Consider the following 14,614-nt stretch of genomic DNA (forward strand, 5'->3'; position numbering starts at 1 on the left):
AGTCCTTTAAATTATTTAATTGTATCCAAGGGTGATTTATTATTTTTTTTTGCAGGTAAAGTAACAGTGACAACTGTCGGTTTTAAAGTGCTACATTAAAGTGAGTGTCTCACAGCTCTTGAGCAAGAATCTCCATCATTGGAGATTTTTGTGGGATTTCTGTCACTAAAGATTTTTTAGGGCAGGTTAGACAAACACCTGTTAGAGTTGGTCTAGATAATACATAGTCCTGTCTTGAGCACAAGGGCTGTCGAGATCCCTTCCAATCCTACAATTCTCTGATTCCAAGAAGATCTGAAGCATGATCTGGTATTAAATATAAATCACTGTTGATAATACTTGGTGATGAGACAAATGTTGGCAGAATGGTAAATAGTGATGAGGACAGGGCAAGTCATATAAAATTATTTGGTAAACTGGACCCATTCAAACAAAATGTATTTTGATAGAGTCACATGCAAGGTCATAAATCTAAGAGTGCCAGGCATACTTACAGAGTGGGGAACTGTATCCTGGAAAACAGTGACTCTGAAAAGGATTTTAGGGGTCATAGTAGACAAGCAACTCAATATGCATGTCCCCCCCACCATGAACTGATGTGGCAAAAAGGGCAAATGTAATCTTTGGATGTATAAACAAGGGGAACAGTGAATAGAAGGAGAGAGGTGATTTTACCTTTGATGACACCAATACTGGATACAGTTCTGGTGTACACATTTTTTTAAACAGCTGTTGAAAAATTTATGAGGATGCAGAAAAGAGCCACAAAAATTATTCAAGAGCGAGAGAAAATGCCTTACAGCAAAAGACTTACAGGAACTCAATCTGTTTGAGAGGTGATTTGATTATGGTGTAGAAGTACATCCACAAGGAGAAAATATCAGGTACTAAAGGGCTTTAATTTAGCCAAGAAAGGCAGAAGAAGCAGCAATGACCAGAAGTTAAAGGCAGACAAATTCAAATTAGAAGTCAGGCATCAATTTTTAACAGTGAGAGTGATAAATCGTTAGACAAACTACCAAGGGAAGTGGTGGATTCTCTAACTCTTCAAGTCTTCAGATCAAGACTGGATGCCTTTCTGGAAGACATGATTCAGTCAAACACAAGTTATTAGGCTCAATGCCAGGATAGCTATGTGGAATTCTGTGACCTTTGTTTTATACAGGAGAACAAACTAGAAGATGCAATGCTCCTTTCTGACTTTGAAAGCTATGAATAAACTGAAAGTACAGATAGGAAAATGGAGGTACAGAGAGGTTAAGTGATTTGCTCAAGGTTATAGAGCAAATCAGTGGCAGAGCTGGTAATTAGAACCCTGCTCTTGTATCCATTGAAACTGATGATCATCAATCAGCAGTTACATGGCCAACCAAAATCAAAACTTTCTTTCAGATTTTGTGATACTGGTATTTACAGCATATTAAAAACAGCTATGTCCATGGCTGACCCTCAAATGTAAAATATAATTTTCAAGTAGAATATCTTTAAAACAGAAAGCTATATAGAAATGTTGGAAATGAATGCACTCAATTTCTATTCAGCAGGAAGGAAATAAAATAATAATTTCATTTTTCTATTTATTTATGTATTATTGCCAGATCTGCAGTGGAAGTCTGGGCACATGGCAGAGAGTCTAACAAACATGCCTCGTCATTCCCTCTACATCATAATTGGAGCCCTCTGTGTCGCATTTGTCCTTATGCTGATCATTCTGATTGTGGGGATATGTCGCATCAGCCGCATTGAATACCAAGGCTCTTCCAGGCCAGCCTATGAGGAGTTCTACAACTGTAGAAGCATTGACAGTGAATTTAGTAGTGCAATTGCTTCTATCCGACATGCCAGGTTTGTTGTGGGGAAAGGGAAAGTAAATGGAATCTCTTTGCTATATCTACTTCAAATTCATGTGTAGTAGCACAGCATCAGCTAATTGCTATTGACAAATATAAAGGCTATACTGCTTCCAAATTAGAATACAGCATTATTTTAATTGCTCATCATTATATCGGGGCTACACTCTGGTCTCAGTTCAACAGTGTCAATCCAGTGCTGTTCCATTGAAGGCAGTAGAGTTTTGGATTTACACAGTGTAACTGAGAGTTGAATCTGTCCCTTTACATTAGTCTGTAAGATGTTTCAGTTTGGGAAGTGTGCAAGTATTTTTTTTTTTTTATTTTGTAAGTTTTTATTCTTGTTATACTTACACATTTCTAAATCTACATATCAAAATTCCATACTTTATCATGCATGTACTTTGGATAATAATGAATAATGCAGTTGGAAACATTTTATTTGTTTGTTGTGTATATTTTTCAAAATTATTTTGACACCTAGCAAAACAAAACAAAGTTCCTAAATAATTAATCAAAATGCCAGGGATTGATATCTGGTTTTGTGATTAAATCATTGGACCAGGACTCAGGACAGTCTGGGTTAAGTGCCCACCTCTGCCACAGATTCCTGGTATGACCCTTTTCTGTGCCTCTGTTTTTTCCATCCACGAAATGGGTATAAATCTTATTTGCCTTGCAAGAATATTGTGAGGATAAATCCTTGAATAGGTTTGAGACAGTCACATACCATTGTGCTAGATGCTTGCGAAGAAGATAGATTAATTTGAAAAGGTTTTTAAAAGAAAGTTGCATGCATTTTGTTCAACACAGCAGTCTAAATATAATTAAAATATTTCACACCAACTACAATGAGTAAAATGCATTTGAGATTAAAATGTGTAGTTTAGAATTGCTATTTGCGAGATAGTAATGGCAGGTATCTTGCTGATACCATCAGCATGGGAGGCCATTGTATTAGTCTATAAATCAGTTTCCATCTTGCTCCTAGGTCAGAGCTGGGCAAACTTTTTGGCCCAAAGGCCACATCTTGGTGTGGAAATTGCATGCAGGGCCATGAATGTAGAGCTGGGGCAGGTGATTGGGGTGCGGGAGGGAGTGCAGCGTGTGCGAGTGGGTGTCGTGTGCAGGAAGGGACTCTAGGCAAGGGGTTGGGGTGCAGGAGGGGTGCAGGGTGCAGGAGGGGGCTCAGCAGGGGTTGGGGTGCAGAGTGTAGGAGGGGGTTCAGGGCAGGGGACTGGGGTGTGGGGTGCAGGAGGGGTTTGGGGTGCGGGCTCCGGCCCGGTTCCATTTACCTTAAGCGTCTCTGGGGTGGTAGCGGTGTGCAGCAGGGCTAACACAGGCTCCCTGTTTGCCCTGGACCCGCACCACTCCCAGAAGTGGCCAACATATCTGGAAGTGGCTCCAGGGAGTGGGGTGGAGAAAGCGGCTCCATCGCATGCTGCCCTTGCCTGCGGGTACCACCCCCGAAGTTCCCATTGGTTGCAGTTCCCCGCTGCACCATGAGCCTGGCAATCCCACGGGCCGAATTGAAAGCCCTGCTGGGCCAAATCTGGCCCACGGGCCATAGTTTGCCCTCCCTTGTCCTGTGCTGATATAACAAACAGGTGTTTAAAGTAGGTGTGATAAACTGAATATAACTGAGTAGGCAGCCAAATAAGAACTGGAAATGGTGTTTGCCTGCAGCTAAAATGGAAGCCAGATAATGGACAGAACAGTTAATTATACAGTTACATGTGTCAGTTGTGATCATTTACTGCAGCAGTGCCAGTAATCACAAGTCATTGCCAGTAATCACAGATTAAAGTAGACAGGAGCTCATTACCTCGTTTGCTCACCATGGCTATTTCTTGGCTCCTGGCTTTCCAGAGAACCCCACCTTTCCTTTCACACTCACTCCTCATGCTTGGGGCCTGGGCTCCCCTCAGCAGTTTTCTAGTACTGTGCCCTTCCTGTTGAAAATGCTCCAACTATGCCTGCTGTCTACTACCTGCTAGGAGTCAAGGATTGCTGAAGTGAAGCCTTTGGTTTTGGAACAAACTGATAAATTAAACAGCAATAAGTCAACAGGACCAGATGGTGTTCATCCAAGAGTTCTGAAGGAACTCAGATGTGAAATTGCAGAAATACTAACTGTAGTCTGTAACCTATCATTTAAATCAGCTTCTGTACCAGATGACCGGAGGATAGCTAACGTGACGCCAATTTTTTAAAAAGGTTCCAGAGGTGATCCTGGTAATTACAGGCCTGTAAGCCTGACTTCAGTACCAGGCAAACTGATTGAAACTATAATAAAGAACAATATTGTTAGACATATAAATGAACATCATTTGTTGAGGAAGAGTCAACATGGTTTTAATCAAGGGAAATCATGCCTCACCAGTCAACTAGAATTCTTTGAGGGGGTCAACAAGCATGTGGATGAAGGGGATCCAGTGGATATAGTGTACTTAGATTGTCAGAAATCCTTTGACAAGGTCCATCACCAAAGGTTCTTATGCAAAGTAAGCTGCCACAGGATAAGAGGGAAAGTGCTCTCATGGATTGGTAACTGGTTAAAAGATAGGAAACAAAGGGTAGGTATAAATGGTCAGTTTTCAGAATTGAGAGAGGTAAATAGTGGTATCCCCCAGGGATCTGTTCTGGGAGCAGTCCTATTCAACATATTCATAAATGATCTGGAAAAAGGGGTAAACAGTGAGGTGGCAAAATTTGCAGATGATACAGAATTACTAAAGATAGTTAAGACCCAGGCAGAGGGCAAAGAGCTACAAAAGGATCTCTCAGAAGTGGATGATTGGGCAACAAAATGGCAGATGAAATTAAATGTTGATAAATGCAAAGTAATGCACACTGGAAAGTGTAATCTCAACTATACATATAAAATGATGGGGTCTAAATGAGCTGTTACCACTCAAGAAAAAGATCTTGGAGCCATAGTGAATAGTTCTGTGAAAACTGCAGCAGCAGTCAAAAAGCAAACAGAATGCTGGGAATAATTAAGAAAGGGATAGATAATAAGACAGAAAATATCATGTTGCCTCTCTATAAATCCATGGTACACCCACATCTTGAATACTGTGTGCAGATGTGGTTGGCCCATTTCAAAAAAGATATATTGGAATTGGAAAAGGTTCAGAAAAGGACAACAAAAATTATTAGGGGTATGAAATGGCTTCCGTATGAGGAGAGATTAATAAGACTGGGACTTTTCAGCTTAGAAAAGAGATGACTAAAGGAGATATGATTCAGTTCTATAACATCATAACTGATGTAGAGAAAATAGATAAGTAAGTGTTGTTTACTACTTCTCATAACACAAGAACTAGGGGTCACCAAATGAAATTAATAGACATCAGGTTTAAAACAAATAAAAGGAAGTATTTCTTCACACAACACACAGTCAACCTGTGGAACTCCGTGCCAGAGGATGTTGTGAAGGCCAAGACCATAACAGGGTTCAAAAAAAGAACTAGATAAATTCATGGAGGGTAGGTCCATCAATGGCTATTAGCCAGGATGGGCAGGAATGGTGTCCCTAGCCTCTGTTTGCCAGAATCTGGGAATGAACGACAGGATGGATCACTTGATGATTACCTGTCCTGTTCATTCCCTCTGGGGCACCTGCCATTGGCCACTGTCAGAAGAGAGGATACTGGGCTAGATGGACCTTTGGTCTGACCCAGTAAGGCCATTCTTATGTTATGTTCTTATGTACTCTGGCTATGCCCCTTTCCTGTCCCTGGTTAGAGAATGGAAAGAGTATTTACTCTCATCCACCTTCCTCGGATAAGTGGAACCGTTAGTATGCCAGGCAAAAGGATGATTTAGCAATGGTGTGGTTAGTGGCCATATTTTTTGCATTGTTCATTTTCTGTGCCACAGTGTTTTCCCAGATGTAAGAAGCATTGGCCATTGGTGACATTTAAAGAGAATCCTGAGGCCTTGTACACAGCAGGGATATGCAACCCAAATAAAAATTGCCCCAGCTGTTGGTGCTGTTCTTAGCAGCTGAATGTTTAAGAACAGTGTTTGGAGTGTCCCAAGTATTGCTCATCCCCTTTCTTGAGGCTTTCTTCCCTACCCTGGCTAGCATCTCCTGCACTAGAATCCTAGGTTGTAGGGCCTCCTCTTCCCTTGATGTTTCCTTGGGTGGGGAGGGGGTTGCATGGTGGCTGTAATCTTTCTTCTTCTCCTTTATCTTCAAGAAGTACTGGATGTTCACTCCCCCACCACCGTCTTTAGGGGTAGAGAGGAAGGTGGTTGGTGAGGTAACTGCGCCTCCAGCTCCAGGGGTGAGCAGAGGGCACTTTATGGTTCGGTGCCCGTCTAAAGACTTTTTTATAAGCTCATTCACCTTGACAAACTATTTTCACTGCAAGTTGTTGATTGATGTGATAGAAACGGTGAAACAGTGCTGCTGTCAGACTTTTCAAATCTTGGGACCTGGACTTTTTGTTGGAGGTCTTTCCTTTACCTATGTGGCCTGCTCTGAATTAATCTCTGCATAATGCCAAGGAAGGCCTTTTAGTAAAACCAGTGAGAGTCAAGGTGAATGAGCTCATAAAATAGCCTTTAGACTGGGGCTGCGTTCATACCGCTTTTTGAAGCCCGCGTTCAATAATTAAGAAAAAGAGAGAATGCCAGAAACTGTAAATAAAAAGGATTTTTATTTGCACTTTTGTGAAATATATTCTAGTTAATGTCAATGAAAAGAAATGTTGGATTGCAAATAATATTTGTGTGCTGCCAAAAAACGAAAACGAGAAATAAATCATTTAATGCTATATAAAAATCTACTCTATAGCTGCCAAGCTGGTACTTTTCTAAGATTTAGTGTACAGACTTCAGTCTTTATTTCTGTTTCAGAAGGACAGAAAGCAGTATAAATTGGTGCACTCAGCACAGGGGAGGAATCACAATTTCACAGGTGTCTTTTACACAGACGTATATAGAGACCGCCAAGGCCTACATTTTCAAAAGTGACTTATTTTAGGTGTTCAACCTGAGACACATTAAAGGGGCCTGTTTTTAAAAAACAGGTTCTCAGCACTTTCTGAAAATCAGGTCCCCCTTAACATGTCACGGTTTGGACACACAATCACGACTCGCTTTGGAAAATGTAGGCCTTGATATTCTTTATATACATGTGTGGGTGGATGTCAAATGAAGGGTGTATTTTTACAGTGTGTAATTTTTTTTTAGGCTCAATAGCAGGTATATGTACAGGGAATAGTAGACTCCTGTCACATAAAATAGTCAATAGAAATTTTTGTACTCAAGATTGTCTTTTCATTTTTTCCATCTAGTGTGTCAGGGTCTTTCCAGTTTCATCTGGTTTTGTCCTAGCCCTTATACGTGTCTCTTAGGTTTTGACTGATTGGTAAAGATCAAGTACAAGAGGGATAGATCATATTTAATGATCCCCTTTAGTAGGGGATGAACAATTCTAAGTGCAAATATCCAGATCAGTCCTATGTTGCACAGGTGTGCTAAGTGGGGAAAGGGATTTAGAACGCATCTCTTGACCATTCCATGCATAGGTGCTGGAACTAGGTGTGCTGGCTTGAAATGGTTTCTCTTATATACAAGCTTTACAGTTTACAGTTCAGTGGCTCTCAGCATCCCCACTATACAAAGTGTTTCAGCACCCCTGATTCAGTGTGCAAAAAGTGGGGATCTATTACTATAACATTATAGTTCTTCAAGTGCTTGCTCATATCCATTCCAATTAGGTGCGCGTGCCAAATGCACAGTCGTCAGAGAATTTTTACCCTAGAAACACCCAGTAGGTCAGCCGTGGAACCCCCTGAAGTGGCGCCCTTATGGCAGTGGATATATACCCTATCCGAACCAGCGCCCCCTCAGTTTCTTCTTACCACCTGTGACGGTCGTTGGAACTGTGGAGCTCAGCTTTGCCGCTTTCTACTCTCCCTAGCTTTTTTCCTCTTAACAGTGTAAATAGTTTATAGTTAGTGTAGTTATAGAGTTTTATATAGTTTTTCCTATAGTGTAAATAGTTCTAGTGGGTTGGTAGGGATCTTCCCTCCTTCCCACCGGTAGCTTGGGCCCATGCCCAAGGCTCCAGGTTTTAAACCCTGCACATCCTGCTCCAAGCCCATGCCAATGGGCGACCCCCACACCTCTTGCCTGAAGTGTCTGGGGGAATCTCATCAGATCGAGAAGTGGAGGATCTGCAACGGTTTCCAGCCCCAGACTGAAAAGGAGCAGGACTTTCGTCTGCAACAGCTCCTCATGGAGGCGTTCTTAGCCCTCAACCTCCAGCGCCGCACCAAGACCCAGCACCGAGCACTTCGGCGCACAGCGTCCCAGCGGCACCAGTAGGAAGTACACTGCAGTCGGACTCTGATAGAGACTTGTGTCGCCGGTGTTCCCCAGCATCACAGCCGCCATCAGTCCGGCACTGCTCCCACTCACCTGGTCAAAAGTGGCACCATAGACCGGAAAAGGTTGGCCCATCTCAACGGCCGCCAGTCTCCCTAGACCTGCCTTCAGTGCCACATCCCATAAAGGAGCAACCAGGAGGGCAAGTGCCGATTTCAACACCGTTGACTCTGGCACCGAGGGTGAAGCCATTGAGTCCGGTGCACCTGAACTCCCCACATCGCAGCGTGGTCGAGGTCCAGCTTCCTTCTACACCAGACACCTTTGCAGCCGCAAGAGATCTGATTGCCATGTCTGTCTCGGCATCGCCTCAACAGCCCAAGTCTTCAGCACCGATCCGAGTGTTACCTTCAAGAGGCAAACCAGCCCTTATCCATCCACTGGCACCATCAACCAAGCCACGGCACCGCTCCCGTTCTTGGCGTTGCTTGCAGTCCCCACACCACTCTCCTCTGCAGCACAGATTGTACTCACGTCACCGGTCATACTCGTGGCGCTGTTCGAACTCCCAGCACAGCTCCCGTTTTGAACACCAATTTCCATCAAGGAGCAGGTCCAGGTCCAGACGCTGTTCCCGTTGGTGGTCGTCATCACTGACAAGGTCCAGATCCCAACACCAGTCTAGACCTCAGCACCGATCTTGGTCCCAGCACCACTCCCCGACATTATGGCACCACTCTTAACCCTCGCAGCACCGATCCTCATCGCATTGTTGTGAACCAGCACATTCCCGCCTAGCACCACTGTGGCCCTCCCGTTCTGCCTCTCATTCGACGGGATCAGACGCAGGGTCCCGTATCTCAGACCGCTGTCGTTTGGACCATGGCTACCTGGACCCTGGGGCTGGCCACTGGCAGATGCAGTGACAAGGTCCTGTGCAAGTATCTACTCAATGGCTCTTTTGGACTTCTTGGGCATACTACCAGGCCCAAGGTACTCCTTCTGGGGCATCTCGCTCAGCCCCTTCTGAGCCGCGAGTGCCAGAGGTCACAGTCAGCTGCCCTGTTCCCGGTGGTATGGAGGACACTACAATGTCCTTCCCATCCCCGGAATCCCTCCCAATCCCCGTGTCTAGCCCAGGCACAGAGGCAGCTGGCCCTGATCCACAAGTCACAACTGAGCAAGAGGCCCTACACAATCCTCTTCCTTCCATGGCCTCTTCCTCTTCATCGCCGGATGAGGCAGTAGTGGGAACAGTCACTTCAGGTCCACCTCCATGCCCACCAGGACCTCTTATGTAGGATGGCACATAACATGAACCTCTCAGTGGAGGAAGTTATAGAGGTGGAGGACCCAGTGGTTGACGGCTAAAGGGATGGAGCGAAAGTACTATATCCCCTCTAAGGAGTATGACTATTTGTTCAACCATCCACAGCCCTGTTCACTGGTAGTGGCCTCAGTGAGCGAAAAGGAGCGTCATGGACAACAGGCTCCTGCGCCCAAATCAAAGGCGGCCACGTGCCTTGATCTATTCAGATGCAAAGTCTACTCTGCGGGAGGACTCCAGCTCAAGATCGCAAACCAGCAGGTGCTTCAGAGCCATTACAACTATAATTCGTGGAGCTCCATGCAGAAGTTCAAGGAGCTGGTTCCACCAGAGTCCCGCGAGGAGTTTGGAGCCCTAGTGGAAAAGGGCAAAACGGTGGCGCAGACCTCATTGCAGGCTTCGTTAGACACCGCAGACTCCGCCACTTGCACCCTGTCTTCAGGGATTGCAATGTAGCATATTGCCTGGCTGCAAGCGTCTGTCCTTCCACCAGAGCTTCAGCAGACATTACAGGACCTTCCATTCTAGGGTGAAGGCCTGTTTTCTCAGAAGACAGATTCAAGGCTCTGAAGGCTTAAAGATTCAAGGGCCATAATGAAGTCATTGGGCATGCACACACCAGCTACCCAATGAAAACCCTTTAAGCCCCAGCCTCAGTGCCCATATTCCACCCCCCTCGACTGAGGCAGGATTTTTATAGGAGCCGGGGCCATGGTGGCAGGAGGTCCTCTAACCCCCAGCCCAGGCAGAACCAGGACCAATCCAAACCCTTGGCAGTCCCTAAGCAAAACTTTTGAAAGGTCATTTATAACTATGGATCGTTGGGTTTTCTCACAATGAAAAGGGGATATTCTCTCCAATTTTCTTTGTCCCTTCCCTCCCTCCCTGTCCCTCTTCAGGGACCCTTCTCACGAGCAACTCCTTATACAGGAACTGCAGATGCTCTTAACCATGGGAGAGATTGAGGAGGTTCCAAGGGAACTAAGGGGCAGGGGGGTTTACTCCTGTTACTTCCTAATCCCCAAGCCAAAGAGTGGGCTATGACCTATCCTAGACTGCACTGACTCAACAAATTCATGGTAAAGTTGAAGTTCTGCATCGTCACCTTGGACATCATTATTCCCTCCCTGGATCCTGGAGACATGAAGGATGCCTACTTCCACATCACAATTCTTCTGGCTCAAAGACATTTTCTTTGCTTTGTGGTCAACCGAGAACACTGTCAGTTCATGGTCCTTCCTTTCAGTCTGTCTACAGCCCCCTCGGGTATTTACAAAATGTATGGCTGTCATAGCAGCCTTCCTCTGTCAACAGCGGATTCAAGTATTCCTGTATCTCGATGATTGATTGCTTGCACCCAGTTTACCAACTGATTCAGATCACTCTGTTTGAGACCCATCTTCTTCATTATTTACCACTCCCCCAATCTTTTTTGTCATCTGCAAACTTCGTTGGTGATGATTTTGTTTTCTTCCAAGTCATTGATAAAAATGTTAAATGGCATAGAACCAAAAGCTGATCCCTGCAGGACTCCACTAGAAGCACACCTGCTCCATGATGATTCCCCATTTATAGTTACATTTTGAGACCTCTAAGTAATACATTAACTAGCTATAGTGATATAAACAGAACCTGGTGTCTGAACTGGCTGATCAAAGGCATGTGGTCTATAAGCTAGAAGGCTCATCCAGGCCACAAACAATTAGTACAGGTGCTGTGGTCTTGTCTTAGCGTGTGCTAGTCAACCGTGGCCTGCCCTGATCTTCACAGGAGAATCGATCTTGTATTGTACAAGGTGTGCAACCGGGAGTATGCTCTCAGCACCCGCAGTGTGCTTCTATCAAAAAAGGACAGGATGTCACCATAAATTCCCAGAGAGTTTTCATCTTCTTTCATATCTATGAAGAGATTTGCGTCTTTAACTCCCCCTGAAAATGAAAGAGAAAGGGATGGTTCAGAAATTCATCTTTAGCGTATTCATCAGTAACGTGCCATAAGAGTGCTTCATCCCACGAATCTTGGAATATCAACTAAAGCATAGATTCATCCTCGATGAAGTCAGTGGCCTAAATATGTTTAACTTTGTGTACAGTATGGAAGAAAGCTGTCAGTCATAAAGTCAAAACAAGTTTTTCGCTCTAGGCTTGCTGAGAGTTGGAGTATTTTCCTTGCATTACATTTGCATCATTCAAATTATAGGATTTCCACCCATCTTGGTTGGTGCAATTCACCAAAAACAGCCATGAAGTAATTTGTATACAATTCTTTAAACAATACAGGATTGGTTTTTGTTTTAGCCTAAATAATTTCTGCAAAACATCACAATTTCTAAGTCACAATTTCCAGCGTGAATAGCTTAGGTTAGTGGAGACAGACTGGAGGAAGAACTCTGTGAAGCTTGAAAGCTTGGCCCTTCCACCAACAGAAGCTAGTCCAATAAAAAATAATATCTCTACCACCTTGTTTTTTTCAGTAGAGCTAACATTTCATATGCATGAAGGGAACTAAATGGGAATCTAAAATTAGCGGAATTCCTTGTATGTTAATTGAGAGGCCTTCTAGTTCACTGTCAGTCTTATATGGTGGAGCCCTGTAAGGAAAATAGACTTGAGGTCTTTTCTATCACTTTATCCCTATGATTCTATTTCTTTATTTAAAGCTCCTACAGTTACTAGCAACTATTTCTGAAGGCATTTTTTCTATGGTCACGTCATATCTACAGCACATTTTTTGCCTAACATTTTAATAAGTGTTTGTGAGAGTGATGCCCTAAAAGGCATTAATGTTTATCGGCATTCCAATTTTTTATAGAATCTTTGCAGTTTCAACCTGCCTCTCTAATGGATATATCTAGTCAGCAAAACTGTACCAGTTGAATTATTTGACACTTTGTCTGCCAGCTCATAAGTCAACCTGACTATATAGTTTGATCTATAGGTGGCAAGTAGGAAGAAAAAATAACAATAAAAATGTGTGATAACTGTGTCAAATGACATCAGGGAACCTCAATGTTGTTTGGAAGGGCTATTCTCTTAAAGTAAAATTCTGGGCCTATTGTAGTCAGTGGGTGCTTCTCCGCTGATTTCATCAGAGCTAGGATTTCACTTTTAGTGTCTGACTTTGATTCTGTTGAATTCAGTGGTAAAACCTCCAGTGACTTGGGGTGCAGAATTGTTCCTTCTTTTTTTAGGGGTTGGTTTCTGGAATCCATATAGTTCAAACATTCCTTCTGTGTTTTAACTATTGATTGCAAGAAATATTGCAATATGGTTTAGAATTTGCAGTTTTCCCCTAAAGATCTTTCTGACAGGGAGCCATGAATCAGTGGATTATTACAATTAACATGTATGTACTTCTGTTTATCACCAAAGCCTTTTGTTTTCTTCTTTTAGGTTTGGAAAGAAATCCCGACCTGCAATGTATGATGCAACCCCGATTGCTTATGAAGATTACAGCCCTGATGACAAACCTTTGGTCACGCTAATTAAAACAAAAGATTTGTAATCAACTGTATCTTTTTCGGATTATTTTTCCAAAGGATGGGCTACTAAATTAATTTAAATATTTTTAAGAAGAAGAAAGCGTGAGAAATTTAAGATGTTAGATGTTCCAGAATTTTCTGTAGAATATTTAACAACAAATTTTCTGCAGCTTTTAGTCTGAAAAAATATTTTAAAACTGAGTGTTCGAAATTCATGGATTACATTTTAATGTACCTTCAACTCTATAAATTGTTAGCTTATAATAGTGTGTGCTTTTTCATGGTAGACACTATTAATAAACCCAGATGAAATTCTGTGGTTGTTACAGAACAGAATACAGTAAGCTTAATCAATTAACCGTTCCTTTTTGACATCTCAGTGCCAGCTTTCTCAGTAGAGATAGGAAAAAGTGAAAATAATATGATGCATAATATCCATTAATTTAAAAAAAAGTCTAAAAGGTTTGTGTTGTGAAAAAGAAATTAGTAAAATTTATTATTCCTAACCTAGAATTAGCTTTTGCCTTATTCTTTGCATGGATAGATAACCTATTTCTGCATTATTTTTCTGGAAGTTGCTGACACATACTTTTGAGTTGATGTTTTTGTCATTTTTGTAACAGTATTCAAGCTAGGCCTTGTAAAAATAATATATAATTAAAGTGCCTGTGGAGGCAAACTAAGGACCTGATCGTGAACTCATTGAAATCAGTGGCAAAACTGCCATCGACTTCAGTGGGTACAGGCTCTGGCCCTAGGATTGGATTGAATCTATATTTTTCTTTAAAAGTCAAGGTTTTTATATCGTGAGTAAACTAAGCCTATAGTTTGAGTTGTTTGTTTATCAAAGGTTATTAATGTACAGTACTGTTTCATTCAATATTGTGTATTTCTCATAGTGCATCTTATTTATACACAGTATGGTTTTTCTGTGGCTGCATTTGATTGCTTATGTGCTTCTTCCAATTCTTGCATATTTCAGAGAATATTGAATAAATGTTATCAAGTCAAGGTTGCATCTGATCTGGTCATTTTCCTACATTTCAGGTTACACAACGTCTCTAAATTTGGAAGGACCTGTGTCAGGTTCATTCTCTCTCTTTCTCCGCTCTCAATCACGGACTTGAACTTAGATATCCCATATCGTGCGCCAGTGCATGCATACACATAATCAAATTTTGAAACTTCAAAAGTTACTGTGAAATGGACTTGTCACTTCTAGAAATTACAATTTAACCTTTCAAAAGCAGAATGGATACAATGCATAATCTAGGCCCCAGTCCTTCAATTCATTGCACACGGGTACTCACAGAAACATGCAGTTATAGGACTCAGCATGATTTTCATTCTGCGTTTAAGATAAGCCTATTATTGGCATGGCAAGGTGTCCACATCAGGATTGAGAGGGATTGGCATAACTGCCTGGAGAAAGGTGCTGTGTACAATGCCAGTTCAACGTCTGCCTTCAGCCAGTGCTGTTAGTTTCTCACTTCTGTGAACAGTGAGAAAAAAAATCACTGGCCTCCAAATTATGATCAGGTAAATCAAGAGAAAATTCTGCCCTCTGCTAACTGGGTGCTGCATGGGAGCATAGAACGTAGGTGAATCTCT

The 14,614-nt window shown here is 42.6% G+C and overlaps 1 protein-coding gene across 1 annotated transcript in view; it reads left to right on the forward strand.

The window, feature by feature from the left end:
* DNER (delta/notch like EGF repeat containing) overlaps positions 1 to 14,014 on the forward strand; it is a 278,177-nt gene extending 264,163 nt beyond the window's left edge. Inside the window, 2 exon segments of the mRNA XM_030576257.1 lie at positions 1,599 to 1,845; positions 12,915 to 14,014. Coding sequence (XP_030432117.1) covers positions 1,599 to 1,845; positions 12,915 to 13,026 — 359 coding nt within the window. The 3' untranslated portion in view covers positions 13,027 to 14,014.
* Positions 14,015 to 14,614: the final 600 nt, after the last annotated feature.

Source organism: Gopherus evgoodei, chromosome 9 (assembly GCF_007399415.2).
Source record: "Gopherus evgoodei ecotype Sinaloan lineage chromosome 9, rGopEvg1_v1.p, whole genome shotgun sequence".
Taxonomy (NCBI): Eukaryota; Metazoa; Chordata; order Testudines; family Testudinidae; genus Gopherus; species Gopherus evgoodei.